This window comes from Orbicella franksi, chromosome 8 (genome assembly GCF_964199315.1).
Source record: "Orbicella franksi chromosome 8, jaOrbFran1.1, whole genome shotgun sequence".
Taxonomy (NCBI): Eukaryota; Metazoa; Cnidaria; class Anthozoa; order Scleractinia; family Merulinidae; genus Orbicella; species Orbicella franksi.
The window spans coordinates 15,885,355-15,901,015 of NC_138152.1; the positions used below are offsets into that span (position 1 = coordinate 15,885,355).

A 15,661-nucleotide genomic window follows, 5' to 3' on the forward strand; every position below is an offset into this window, starting at 1 on the left:
TCCCTCAAAGAGTATAAGCGGCCGGTTTAACGAGCATGAATTTATGTCGACGGGAAAACGCACATAGTAAACCAACTAGGCTCAGGAGCGCATGCGCATCATGATGATCTCCTGCTTGGTTCCCTTTAGAGAGACGAACATCTGTGAAAGCAAGTTCTTCGATTCCCAAGAGAGTTTGCCTTGTATTACAACTGTTCTTTATGTTAAAAACAGTTTCAAAGGATAGCTTCGCAGTTGTTTTAAGGTTACTTTAGACTTACAAATGCTAAATTTTGTGGAAAACAAACAAACAAACAAACAAACAAACAAAAAAACAATTAAATAAAATTGCTAGCTTGCTCATTGTAGAGCTTGAAAGCTTGGTGGAAAAATAATTTACAATCATTAAATGTTCACGAGGTATGGTGGAAAAAAAAAAAAAGAAGCTGTTTGGGAGAAAAAGTTTATGAATAGCCTAAAGTGTTATAATCCTAAATATACATGGTACTCCCCGTAAATTTTCGCGGAAAACTTCTTGTGGGGACTTGAATTGAAGTACAAAGATTTGCGTAATGCGTTCACATCAAAAGAGTGAGAACTCCTTTTTTTTGCGCTGGTTAAAGAAATATGTATCTGTGAATTTTGGAGTTATAGTCTGTCAAAAAGTTGTTATTAGTTTGTTGTGAAGAGAGAAGACTGCTTGGATAAAATATGGAAGGAAACAAGGGACGAACAAAAAACGAAGAATGGAAGACGGATCCTTAAATCTAATAAAGGAAAAGGAACTCACCGCTAGCGACAACCTGCAATAACAGTTCAAAGTATAACACTACACCAGAGAACAAGCGGATTCCCTTCCGAATTAACGTAACAGGATACGTAGAATTGACGGCTTTTTACGAAACTTGGCCAAAATTTTTCTAGATTATGAATGCGCGAAACGCTTTTTTGGATAACCCAAATACTACCTCTCTTAAGACTTCTCGTGTGATGAAGATCAGAAAATATTATATTCGTCTAGTTCAATGTAAAGTTTCTCATCAGTAACCAATAGAAATATCGAAACAGCCTCACACGTTTTGTAGTCCATCACCTACCGATTGATATCGTGCACTTTGTTTGGTCGTACGTGCGAACATGAAGGCAGGTAATTCAGCTCAGCAGTTACTGTCAGTTCTGCGTTTGAAGGCTTGCGATCGCCAGCCAACAATGTTTTGTTTACCAGGGAAAAGCTAAATTGAAAATAGCGCATGTCACCCTTACGCCTTCCTGCATGTGCTGCAAACAAACCACAGATTATCTCTTTGCAGCACGTCCTTATATTTTGGAGTGAATGAAAGATCTCACGCCATAAACAACGACGCAATAATGGTGAAAGTGGCCCGGATGAATGGCTGAACTCCCTGCCTCAGGTTTTCGTTCTAATACGGCAAGTCAAATATTTTGTGTCGGTAAGAGATAGCTCTCATCTCCCTCTGCAACAGATAAGATGTTTTCTGCGGATGTGGTCACACTTCCTAACACGTTATAACATCTTTCCTGGACATCACCCTTTTCGCTGAAAGGCAGAAAATAATGCAGACTGTTGGGGAGTTAATCCAAAAGTACAATAAGATGTAAAAAAAGGTATAAATGATTCTGTCAAAATATGAATAGGAAAATGCGGTTGATATGGCAATGTCAAATGACTAGAGAGACATTGGAATAATATGTAGATATAGCTCAGCTTAAAAACGGAGCTCCTGATTACAATAAGTTAACTTTGCTTGAGCCTGCTATACAATGGAAAGCCAGTACCTGAGCAGTGGTTAACTAAAAAACACACCTGACCTCTATTAGCTCTAGCTCTCTTGAGCCTGTAATATGGTGCGACCTTAACATGGATGTCCAATATCAAAGATGTACGCTGTTAACCAGGGCTGCATGTGTCTTTAAACATATTAGTCGGGATACGGACGCCATGTTGCACGACTTTGTCGTGCATACGCGAGCGCAAGCAATTATGTACATGTATTTTGCCTTCGCTATAAGTATACAGCTGAACACAATCGAAAGTTATGAGGCATGGATGCATTTGGGTTAGACTAGTCGAGATATGTTTTAATTGACACGTCAATAAGATTTTTCACAATAACTGCAAGGATTCTCACACGCTCAATGGCTAATTTTCATTAACAATAAACGGACAGACACATTAATTTACAATTTATGCAATGTTGACGCAACGAGCAAGAGCAGTCAATTTGACAATTTGTAATTGTAAAAGACCAATTAACGTCAGTTTCTCATGGGTCTGTCTTGTTATTGACAATGAATTTCGTCATAACACTGTCAAAATAGTCTGTGGACCCACTCGGCTATCGGTTCGTGAATCTACTATGACAATCTTATGACGAAATTCATGATCAATAACTGGACAGACGCATGAAAAACTGACGTCAAACCTACATGCACCAAAGCTGGACACGTACAGTGTCTGCAAACCCAAAAACCTTTTATTAGGAAAACAGGGATAGGGTACACCTGACCAAATGCAGTCTGCACTAATGAAATCAAATAGCGAATCAAAATCAATGTAAAACTTTATTTACATGCAGGGTATCTGATAGATGCATAAAAAAAAAAAAAAAAATCCTTTATGTGGCAAAAAGGCATGCTACTACGGAAATGCTGTTAACTAAGTCCAGGCATGCCCAATCAATGAAAACCGATAATCAATATAATCAGTTCCATTCAATATAATCGCTAATAATTAATAGATGAAAAGCGATAATCAAGAGAGTTGTGAGTATCGATTTTCAACAAAACTGCCAGCTACACAGGCTATACAACAATTCTCATCATAACTTACTGAATTGAGACAATTTTTTTATTTTATCTTATCACTTAAATATTTATTTACACTGCATTCTAGTTTTTCAATATTTGTTAACCGTACCTTGTAACATAAGCTACTCTTCATTTTTTTTTTTTTTTTAATTGGGTAGCTTGTTCATATTCCATCCAGAATGCCTCTCCAAAGCTACCGATTTTCTTTTCTCCCGCTGTCGTGAATCCAAATTAATAGTAACCTTTGACTACAGCTTTCCCTCGGCAGTATGCCAACCATTATGTAGAGATCAATCTCTTTGAGATATCCCGCGAGTTGTGCATGTAGCCAGCCTGATACGCACACTGTCTGATCAAGACAAAATTGAAAGTATCCTCTTTCAAGACTTGCCAATTAAGATCGACAGATCGATAAAAATCGATATAATCGATTGCAATTACAGTGGAACCTCGATATAATGAAGGGCCAAGGGACTGGCGAAATATGTTCGGTATAACGAGATTTCGTTGTATCGAGGTACTTTTCAATGCATTTTGCTATTGCTAGAGCGAAGAAGATCGTTCGTTATAGCGAGGACTTCATAATATATATAGAGGTTCGTTAAATCGAGGTTCCACTGTATAAGGATTTGAATTATATTGTGTGCATCGATTTTCATCGATTAATCGAGACAATCGATAATAATCATTTAATTATAGAATGTGTTCAAGTGACGACATCAAATTCTCAAATCCAAAACTAAAGAGCCACTAAAGGTTTTATCCTCATCAGGTATAAGAGGCACTAAATTTATATCTGTTTATAACTTTAATTTCCACCGTCCTTCGTTTGGAAACCAGCACATTTTGAATGTAGGAGTTATGGCGGTGCGTGACATAAAGCTAAGATCGCGTTTGTCGAAAAATATACCGTTACCTCGTGATTTTTAGCCATTTTAGGGGTTAAAGTATTAGGAGAAGTGCTTGTGTAAATGTTTTTTGGTTCGGGTCAGATAATCAGTCGACTAGATAACCAAAATAAGTTCCAGATGTTTACACTATTTTCCGGCCGCCATATTAGAAGAATAAGTAGGTCCTCCAACATGGCGGCTCCATACTCCTGGCTATATAATTTTGCGCGGAATATTTCGACAAATATCTCAACTTTGGGACAACGCACACACCTTAAACTTGGAAAGCTGTCTTCCATATTCATCGTCTATAATACAGTCAAACCTGTACTAAGCGGACCCCATATTAAGCTGACACTCGCTATTAAGCGGACAGCAGTGCAAGTCCCATTTTTCTTTTCCCATGTTCACTGTAAAACATATGTGTCTTCAAAGGACTATTAAGCGGACGCGGACAGATTAAACTTGACTTTTATGGTCATTTCTATTGTTAGAAACCTGTATCAAACGGGCACTGTAAAAAGAATGCATGATTTTTTTGGTCCACGTTTTAGTACTGATCGGTCATTTAAGTTTGCCAATAAACTGAGCTGTCACAGAAATGCAATAGTTTGTTATTCGGTTTTTTTTATAGAACTTTTGTTCTTGTTTGATTTTGTGAGCCTTCACGTGATTCGATCAATATAGATACTGTTACTGTATACTTATATCGCTTTACCTCATGTACTTGTCATTGTTTATGAAAATACGGTATTTCAGAGTTATCGCTCGTTCACGTGAATGCTATTTGTCCTTTTGAAGGTCTTTTAATTCTGACTAATATTGATACGACCCTCTTAAGACGAATTCTGAGGGAACCTGTTTTCAGCGGACACCCTGTATTAAACGGACGCAAGCAAGGGTCCCGAGGGTGTCCGCGTACTACAGGTTTGACTGTATCACAATTTCTTGACTTTATCCACTGAATGGTTTTTGATTTTACTTTTTATTGCGTGAAAATTAACACACTATAATCGATTGACTTCCAATGGTCGATTTAACTTTCATCGATTGCCTGAACTCAGTTTACGTAGGTTTCGGAAGAGTATTATAGAAGTAAATTTAGTATTTTGGTGAATTATATTTGATACTTGCAGTTCAATCCAATCATCCTGACTCTACATTTCAACTAAACATTTCACCGAACCAAATGAATTGAACAACAACGAGGAAACAGGATAAACGCAATGCACTCTTTCTTTTTTTACAACAATATGTTACATAAGAATATCGAGGCTGAAATTTGCGAAATTTTAAGGATTACGAATATTTTAAGAATAAACCCGAGGCTGAGATTTTTAAAAGATAATTTTGTGTGTTAAAAATTTGTAAATACAGTAAAACTATATGTTTTTAACTAAACCTCGAATTCTCCCTCTCTCTAAATGGCAGAACTGGCCAAAACGCAACAAAAACAGCACTAGCCGTATGTTCGATGGTAATAACATCAGTGGCGGATCCAGACCCTGAGGGAAGAGGGGACCCGGTTTTGTTTTGCTCGCCCTGCTGACTTTTCTTCCCTCTGTGATTTCTTCGTTTTTTACCCAAAATAAGGGGGGGCGGATCCCCCCCGGGTCCCTCCCTAAGATCCGCCACTGAAAATTATGATCCGCGTTGTATCAGACAATGCCTGCAGGCTCGCTCCAAAATTACTTTAACACGATCCAGACAACCAAAATACATTCGGAAACAGATATACAGTGTATGCCATACGCTATATATTCACAACTGACAATATTTACAGCCTAGGATAGAATAGAACTCCGCCGTGCCCGGTCCCAAGCCCGGGTGAGAAAGGAGGAGGGTTGGGCGTGAGGCTAGCAACCTCACCCCGTAAAACATTTGCTTGCTACAGAAACACAAACAAGAATGACCCAAGTTACCTCAGCTCTTGGGAGAGGAGGACCATCACAAAGAAAAAGGATGACACTTTGCGGTGAAAGCCGGATGAATCTGGAAGCTGCAAGGCCGAACACCCCTCTCGGAAAAAGAGCTATCAGTATGGGAACTTGGAACGTAAGAACGATGTATGAATTAAGAAAGACTTTCCAAGTTGCAGCAGAGATGAGGGCCTACAACCTAGCACTGCTTGGAATCAGTGAGACACGATGGACTCAATCTGGCCCAAAGAAGTTGAATTCAGGGGAGCTGCTGCTGTATTCAGGACACGAGGATGTAGACAGCCCGCATACCCAAGGGGTGGCGCTGCTGCTATCAAAAGCAGCACAAAAGGCGCTCATTGGATGGGAAGCCCATAGGCCAAGAATAATTGCAGCCTCCTTCCATACCAAGGTGAGGAGAATTAGCATGAATGTGATACAGTGCTATGCTCCGACTAACGACAGCGGATACGAAGTTAAGGATCAGTTCTACAATGGACTGCAGTCAGTGATTGATAACTTTCCAGAAAGAGATGTCACCATATTGATGGGTGATTTTAACGCCAAGATCGGAAGCGACGACATTGGATATGAGGAAGTCATGTTCCAGCACGGGCTTGGCATTATGAATGATAATGGAGAGAGACTGGCAGACCTGTGTGCTCTTAACAAGCTGGTCTTAGGTGGTTCAGTGTTTCCTCACAGAAGGATTCATAATGCAACGTGGCTGTTACCAGATCAGTCGACAGAAAACCAAATTGACCATTTTTGCATTAGTAAGAAATTTAGAAGATCACTCCAGGATGTGAGAGTGAAAGGGGGTGCTGACGTTGCCTCAGACCACCATCTAGTCATTGCAAATCTCAAGCTGAAGCTAAAGCGAAACTGGACAGGGGCAGCACCTCAACGAAATAGGTACGACATTGGTTGTTTGAAGGATGTACGGAAGCTAGACGAGTTCAGGGTCACAATTAGAAACAGGTACCAAATACTTCAGGATTTGATGGATGACGATGGGACTGTAGATAGTTCTTGGAAGGTGGTAAAGGAGTCCTATGTGACAGCTTGTAAGGAGTTACTTAGCCCCAAGAAATACCATCACAAGGATTGGATTTCTGCAGAAACACTGAGCAAGATCAGGGTGAGGAGGGAGAAAAAGGCAGCTGTTAACTCCAGCAGAACAACAGCCGAGAGGTCCAAGGCACAGAAAGAATACTCAAAGGCTCACAAGAACACCAAAAAGGGCACCAGAGCGGATAAAAGACAAATACATAGATGGACTAGCTGAAACAGCTGAGCAAGCAGCAAGAGCAGGGATTATGAAAGATCTATATGACACCACCAAGAAGCTGGCGGAAAAGTTTGGGAATCCAGAAAGACCAGTGAAGGATAAGACAGGCAGGCAAATTGTGGGGGAGGAACAGCAAAGGAAGAGATGGGAAGAGCACTTCGAGGAGTTGCTAAACAGGCCTGCTCCACAAAACCCATCTGACATCTTGCCAGCAGCCAAAGACCTGGATATAGAGAGTGGCACACTGACCAGAGATGAAATAAGGATGGCAATCAGACAACTGAAGAGTGGCAAGGCAGCTGGACCCGATGGTATTCCCTGTGAGGCACTTGAGGCAGATATAGAGACCACTGTAGATATGTTGTACCCCCTCTTTGAGAAGATCTGGGAGGTGGAAGAAGTGCCACTTGACTGGAAGGAGGGATATCTTATCAAGGTGCCAAAGAAAGGAGATCTTAGTAATTGCGCAAATTACAGGGGGATCACGCTTCTTGATGTTTCAGGGAAAGTGTTCAATAGGGCACTTCTAAACAGAATGAAAGATGAGGTTGATACAAAGTTTAGGGGTCAGCAAGCTGGCTTTCGCAGGAATCGATCATGCGTGGATCAAATCGCCACATTACGGATCATTATAAAACAGTCTGTGAGTGGAACTCTCCCCTGTACATCAATTTCGTCGATTTCGAAAAAGCATTTGACAGCGTGGACAGAGATACACTATGGAAGCTTCTCCGACACTATGGGATGCCAGTAAAGATTGTAAACATCATCCGATCTTCATGAGGGATTATCGTGCAGAGTCATTCATAGAGGGCAGCCCACTGAAGCATTCAACGTGAGAACAGGGGTCAGACAAGGGTGCTTACTTTCGTCATTCTTGTTTTTGCTTGCAGTTGATTGGATTATGAGAACAGCCACAGCACAGGCGAGAAATGGAATCCAGTGGACACCTTGGCTGCAGCTTAGCGATCTAGACTTTGCAGACAACCTGGCACTACTATCCCATACACATTGGCAAATGCAGGAGAAGACCTACAGTGTTAAAGACTCGTCTGCCCAAATTCGTCTTCACAGCAACAGGGGAAAAACCAAGGTCCTCAAGATTAACACAACGATTACTTAACCAGTTCGGCTAGATGACGACTTGTTGGAAGAGGTGAATTCCTTCACCTATCTGGGCAGTGTAGTTGACATCCAGGGGGGGCACAGAGGCTGACGTTAAAGCCAGAATTGGCAAAGCAAGAGCAGTTTTTCTGCAGTTAAAGAACGTCTGGAGCTCCAAAGATCTGACACTCCAGACTGAGATCAGGATCTTTAACAACAACGTCAAACCTGTTCTATTATATGGCTCAGAGACCTGAAGAACAACAGTGGCAACTACAAAGAAGGTGCAGACTTTTATCAACTCATGTCTACGAAGAATCTCGCGGAAACGTTGGCCAATCACCATCAACAACGAAGACCTTTGGCAAAGAACCAACCAGAGGCCTGCAGATGCTGAGATCATGATGAGGCGTTGGAGATGGATAGGCCACACTCTTCGAAAGCCTTCTACCAACATCACAAGACAAGCCCTGTTTTGGAATCCCTAGGGAAAGAGGAAAAGGGGACGGCCTAGGAACTCGTGGAGACGAGACTTAGAAGCAGACATCAAGAGATTGGGGCTGACCTGGAGTCAGCTAGAAAGGAAAGCCCAGGACAGAGATAGCTGGAGAACTCTTGTTGGTGGCCTATGCCCCAGGAGGGGCACTAGGCATAAGTAGGTAATAAGTAGGATGGAATAGGTTGAAAAATAAGAATATTCAGCCTCGGCTAAATAAACAAAATTCTTACAGAAAAAAAAAAGCATATCACTACATCTGAGTATAAGACAGCAAATACCCTCTCAACGAAGGATGGCCGAATGAAAAATATGTTAGATAAAATTCGTTTAACTTGATTATCATTCAAGGTTAAGCCACGAAATGAAGACTTGATTGCGGTGTTAAAGTTTAATAATTATTCACGCTAAAGCGTAGTTTGGGTTTTATTTTTGCTGATGACGTCTTTGCAGTCATTATCGGCCGTAGCTTTACCAGTCTTTTACCAATACCCTTTAAAAAGATTCATCCAAGCATTTCACCAAACCGACTAAATTGAACAAACAAAACGACGTAATCTCCATACTTTGTGCACAGATTATGAAATTTAACCCACGAGCGTCAAATATAAGCTTGTTAGCAAATCCTGTTCGCTTTTAATTAAAGCATAAATCTGTTTCTTGACCATTTTTGTTTTTCCACTTCCAATGTAACCATGACAGAATTAAGAAGAAACTTTAGCAGTCTCCGAAGCGGTTGTCCCTATTAACATAAAGAAGATCAGTTTCGCATTGCTGATTCAACATTTGACTAAAACTGCTCATCGGCGTGCTTTCGATCCTGATGTTGATATTTAACTTATGTTCCCGTTATTGTACAAAATTAAATGTGGGCAAATTTTGTTGTTAAATTAAATCAACAGGCCTAATGAACAGAAGTTCTCACATCATGTACATAATCGTTATCATGAATGAGACCCTCCAAAAGTCCCGGTAGGCAATTATTGGCCTGCAGGTCAAACTAGCGCTTTTCTGTTGAATGACTGAAAAAGAATTGGACTTTTTTCCTCACCTTGTTGAACTGTTTAAAGCAGGATTCACGCGGACAGAGCTGGTACCAAAGGAATAATTGGTCACTTGTTGACTTAATGTACCTGAATTATTCAACTCCGGTCTAAAGATGATGATGTACATTTTTGGCAAGAATATACAACAGAGAAAACCATAAGAAGTTAATAGAGTTGTCACGCAGTCTACAACTGTCACATACCATCCATCCATTGAAAATTCTACCGGATGATACGTTAGCAATGAAAACATAAATATGTACATCGAAAACGCTATTCGCTTCGCTTCACCTATGTTTTCTGGAATGTTCCTTATCTTAAAGGAACTAAATGCGCACAGCAACATTTGAACTAAAACATAAGAGAACGTTAACAAAAACAAGATTTTTCCAGTCAAGTAGTTGTATGCTTTGCATTCAATAAAAATGTAATGGTCAGTCAGGATATGCTTGGTACTGACAGGTGGATCCAGAAGCAACCAAGGCAGTAAAACAAGAAGCAGAATAACTTGTAGAGCTATTATTACCACTACTTCCATTCTATTGGTAAACGAGCGTATGGTGCAGCATAGCGTCACTGGAATTTGGAAAGCGCTGGAAATTCGCAAGACTTTTACCAGAAGAATCGAAAGACAGAGGTTGTAAGTTATGTATCGCCATGGATAAATAATCTTGCAAATCGTATCTGTAGGCTCAAGGAGATTCATTAATGTAAGAGACAGCATCATCAAAATGATTAGAAGAAGAGTAAGGCTTAGTGTTCTGTTGGATGCCTTGACGATTGGACTGTTCCAAAAGCGACACCAAACGGCAAATGAAAAAATGGTGCCCAGCATGCCCAAAGCTAAAAATGCAAGGATTACTATCCCTCCAAAACTAGAATACTTAATATTGATCAAAGGCAAGTCTACACATTTTGTTCTAGCCCCATTGGAAACCTTTCCTTGGGGACATTCGATGCAGTTTTCGGAACCAGAAAAGGTGTTGATAGTGCCACGAGGACATCGGACACACTGCCAACAGCAAGGTGAAGTAATGGATTTTCTTGTTCCTTTCGGGCATTGGTCCAGACATTCAGATTTCGGAGCGCTATCGTTGGCGGAATTCCAGTGCATTTTGTTATAAAGACGCAACCCGATGCTTTGCCCATTCGCTTCCCATTTTCCGACGATTGTCTGTTTTAGTTGAAGCTTACCGTCAGTGTCTTGCACTTGTTGGAACTTAACAATATCGTAGGCCGCAGATCCCCTGTCGCCAACTTCGTCAATCGTCACATTTCCAGATAGCCCAACAAAGTTAATTCTGGAAAGGAGCCGCCTCATATCAAAAAGATCAATGGTAACTTTTTGCTGACAATAGTCAGCAGTCATACTGGTACAGGCTTGAGCTAAGCCTATTTGTATGGCATGTGCAACGGAATATACAGCATCAATGACATATGGAATATAGGACCCTAATATGTCTTGAACCGCACCATGCATACATGCTTCAATTTGGTGAGAATTTGTCTGTTTATGAGTTGGGCAAGACCTTGCGAGAGCTTTAGCTTCGCTCCACCATTCTGGAATATTTTGCCCATATTTTTCATTAGTTAACAATTCTGTTATATACTCCGTCAATCCTGCGTCAGAAAAACGGTGTGGTTGAAAACCTATGGAATTGTTTATGGTGAAAGTGTCTGAATAGACAAAAGTCTTTGAAGTGACTGATACGTCACTAAGAATCCAAACTCGTCCGGTCAGGTTTTGTCTGTTTACCTCACTGAAAAATTTCCTTTGATGACTACCGTATATCCACAATATGATGACCCCGAAGTTTTCCTGGCGTCGTAGGTTTGAAACGATATTTCGAATGGTCGGTAACTCGGCTTCAAGAGGTATGAATTCTCTCATGGCAACACAGAAGGAACCATTCCTTCCTGTGGCTTCTTTGACTACGGACCACACTCCATTTCGTCCATATGAGTCATCGAGTCCTACAGCCGCTACATATGTCCACTTGAAGTGTTCGATAATGTCGGCCATGGCTTTTGCCAGAAAGGTATCTTTAGGCACTGTTCGATACAAATTACTATAAGTGTTTGAGTTCAGTTCAGGGCTCGTTGTTGTTCCGCTTATGGCTGGGACATCGAGTATTTGAAGAAATCCATTGATAGCTATAGCTGTGCGAGACTCGAATGGGCCGATCAGGGCAATTAAAGGACGTTTCGTTTCCATTTGCGTACGTGTTATGTTCGAGCAAGTTCTGTCCTTTATTAGCCCAAAGGTCATTTCCATTGCTTTTGTGGTGTTTTCGCAGTAGTCTCGCATATCATAGCCAAGAGTTATATTTGGAAGTAGGTTCGAATTATTGTTAATGGTTTCAATGGCGAAGATCATGGCCATTGCCCGGCCTAATCCTTTGGTATCAAGCTCACCACACTGCCCTTTTGAATTCTCCGGGAATTGATGAACATTGAAAAGTCCACCAAGGATGACATCACCGTCCTTAGATACTGCTTGAGCGACAGTAAAAAACCACAACCCTATTATAGTCATTCTGCGAATGAAAATGACCTTACGATATATCTCCAAGCCCACACTTTTTCAGAATTGAGAGTTGGCTTACTGGAGAACGATTGCGGAAGACTCCAAATGAAATGTATTAGGTTTCTGGGATGTTTATATGATGGAAAATGGATCTGAAACAGGAGAAAAAAATGCAAATAATCAGCTGTTAGAGGGCTATTTTCGATTTTAAAGTTTTAAAAGGCGTGTTATTTAGGGTTAGTGTAAAATACATTTGCCACATTATCAGTTAAATCAGTTTATTGAAGATTAAAATTTAAGAACACCTTCCCTATCTTAGTTAAAATGAGCACGTTCGTTACGAAGTTTGAAGCGGCTGCCGTGTAGTTTTTGACAATTAAATTGAGCAAATGTGAAGACTGGGCGCATATCACTTAGTACAATTTTACGAGGTAAATAAAGAGGGCAGTAAAAAGCCATTTTAGGCACACTGAAGTCAAAGGACAAAAATAAGAAGCAACAAATATCAATTGACACGTTCAGAAATTTGGTCACTGCTTTTCTGCTAATTGAACGTTTCGTGTCAGAACAGGCGGTGTTGGACACGACTCGCAAAACGTGCCGAGAAAAAAATTCGCTCGAGCTCATTTCCATCTGATCGCCGAGCGGCGAACATCTCCAGGCGCTGAAGGTAATATGGAAATATGACTTATAGGAGGTTCGCTTGCTTCCAATACTGAAAGAAATCTCGGATGACATCCACATTAAATCTTTTGCAAGCCAAGTGACAGCTGTAGATGTTTTCTCGATTCACAAAGCCGCCATTTTCAGTGCTGAACAACTGATTGTAGGAATCGAAGCTTCGCGTGGAATCTCTGGGGTTGAACGGAAAATTATATTCTGTATTTTCGTTTCTTACATCTTAGAATTCGATTTTAACTTGCCGGAATTAAACTTGAGTTCGGTTCTTTCTTTCTTGGATACCTCGAATTGTGTATGAAGTACATCAGTATGTCGCTTGCCAACAAAATGGTTGTTGACCGATAGCTTTTTCGTTCGACGCCAAGAGAGCTGAAAAGTAAAACCGACGAAGAAAGGGTTGAATAATTAGAAAACAAAGCGATGTTTTGTCCTTGAAAGCTTGATTGATCGAATATTTTCTTATTAATCAAAAGGACTTATCAAAGCTTGCTAATAAGCAATGGCTCGTTCAAAATAACAAAAATAAATTGCAATAAATGGAATAACAAAAAAATAAGCTTATATATAATGGCAAATTGATAATTGTGGAAGTCGGGTATAGTTAGCATCACCATCCCTAAGTTGAACCTGGCAAACAATGTAAGTGGCAAAAAATAATTGTATAGGTCCCCTGTACGAGGTCACACTTTCAGCAAATCGATTCTTGTTCAACTTACAAACCCAAGATTAATGTACTGTATGTATCTATTTTGTAGACAATATTTTGGTCTTGGTCAACTTCCTTATATGTGTTAAAGTGCATGGCCTACCAATGACTTTGCCTCAGACATTGCCACTTGCAATCAATGTTCAAACTGATGAGAGTAAGGGATTTCTCTTCACTGTCCATTCTTGGGTTCTCAGTAAGTGTGAGGCCACGCAGAAGTGAAACCAGGGTCAATGGAAAGAAGGCCTGGATGAAATGAATGTTTGGGACAAATTATATACCTCATACTATTTTCAGTGGTTGCAACTTAAATTGCAGATGGGAGATGTGAAAAAAACTGAATGACATGTACCTGAAAATAATCATTGACTTTCAAAGTATGTTGTTTTAACAAAGTATGTTTTTGAAAAAACTGAAAAACAAAACAAAACAAAAACAAAAACAAAACAAAACAAACAAAAAACAAACAAACAAACAAACAAACAAACAAAAACAACAACAACAACAACACCCCCCCCCCCAAAAAAAAACAAAAACAAAAAAACAAAAAACAAAAAACAAAAAAAGGGAAAAAAAAAATCACTACAGCACAAAAGCCATACCATATTCTGGAACCAACAGCCAAGATTAAGTTTTCTTGTAAATTGTATTTGGTTGTGATTTATATGTTTTTAAGCTGGAACTTCGTCTATGATGGGCATGGTGAATTAGCAATGAATGAATAGCTTATGGTTTCATTGCGTGTCTTCATATTACACCTCTGCTGAAGTTTAAGACTCAATGTAACTTGTGCACAGGGAACTCTTTACCTAGTCCTATGCGGGTCATTTGAAGTATCTGTAAGTATAAAATTTATTGTTATACCTCCCAACCCAAATACGTTTTCCGATTGGAGGAGAACGTGTCACGTGCCATGGGTCAAAACTCACCAACTCTCTAGGGCGAACAAAACTCACTAGCTCCCTAGGAAGACAGTAACTTTGAACTTTCGACTAGCACGTGATCAGGTCGTGCACCTTGAAACGGCGGCAAATTTGTGTGCCAGTCGGCCTGATGTCAAAAAGCCATTAAAGTCAGGCAACGTTTCCCACTAGAGAAGGTATTCATTATTCAAGAAAAGAGATTTATAATTTGGCAAATATATATCAGACTAAAAAAGGGGAAAATTTGAACATTCTGTGTCTTCAAGCTTTTAATTAGGCGCCAAAAATGGGTCACCCGCGTTCGGCAACTCGTTCTTTGATCGTCGTTGCCACTCGCTAGGTAGGAAAATAGTTGTGTCATTTACAACAAAATATGCTGTTCCTCGTCAGATCAAATCCAGAATTCTTGAGTTAAGCATTAGAAGAAGGCCAAGCAACTTAAGTATAGTCTTTATTTTTGTTAGCTGCGTAGAAAAAGACTGTTATTGTGTCGTTTCGGTAGGACAGCTCCGTTTGACTGCCGCTCGTACTGCAAGCACAGCCACCGTAGGCGTCAAACAAATAATTTTTTCGCATGTTCTTGCTATTTTTGAGTCGGGAGATATAACAAAACACTTAATGACTGGCCCCTCGGGAAACAGTGAGTTTTGTTTCCCCGAGACCCTCAATGTTCCCCGAGGCGAAATTATTATTCATCGTGAGTCTTGTGGTCAACAACACAATGATCATGTAATGATTTTAACATTTTCTTCATTGTATTGTGCCAAAACCAGTCTCCACAGCACTTCCGCCGGTCTAGTAATAACGGTTTAGTCATAATGACTGTAACCAACTAAATTAAGAATAATCAAGTAGGGTATATAGTTGTATCCCGCCAGATCATTTATATCTTTATACTTGGATATTTTGACTGAGATAGGTAAATTGTAAGAACAGTTTGAAATAAAAGCAGATGCACTATATTGAGCACTTGGTATTACCATGCAGCTTTATAAGTAGTCAGTTGCATTATATGTGATTAAGTATTCTGTTTTGGTTTATTCTATTTTAAATGTTGATATCGTAAACAACAGCATGTTGTAGCTTTCCTTATTTTATAACTACATCGTAAGTGAATAAATTTAGTCATTGGAAAAATTATATAGCATTTAGCTGACTCTAAGACCATAGTCTTTTAAAATACCAGTTGATAATTTGGCATTTGCTTCAAATATATTGGCTGCTTCTGGTATAAATTATCTTTGCACGTATGACAAAGTTTCCCTTTGTC

General features: G+C 39.9%; 2 protein-coding genes across 2 annotated transcripts; one reads left to right on the forward strand and one right to left on the reverse strand.

The window, feature by feature from the left end:
• Positions 1 to 2,604: 2,604 nt before the first annotated feature.
• Positions 2,605 to 6,917, forward strand: LOC145494765 (protein CFDP2-like). Its single transcript, XM_081474333.1, has one exon. It carries the CDS (start codon positions 5,607 to 5,609, stop codon positions 6,903 to 6,905), a length of 1,299 nt encoding a protein of 432 aa, XP_081330459.1. The 5' UTR covers positions 2,605 to 5,606; the 3' UTR covers positions 6,906 to 6,917.
• A 2,278-nt stretch (positions 6,918 to 9,195) lies between these two features.
• On the reverse strand, positions 9,196 to 15,297 carry LOC145494712 (extracellular calcium-sensing receptor-like). Its single transcript, XM_081474274.1, has one exon. It carries the CDS (start codon positions 12,088 to 12,090, stop codon positions 9,556 to 9,558), a length of 2,535 nt encoding a protein of 844 aa, XP_081330400.1. The 5' UTR covers positions 12,091 to 15,297; the 3' UTR covers positions 9,196 to 9,555.
• Between the last annotated feature and the right edge of the window lie 364 nt (positions 15,298 to 15,661).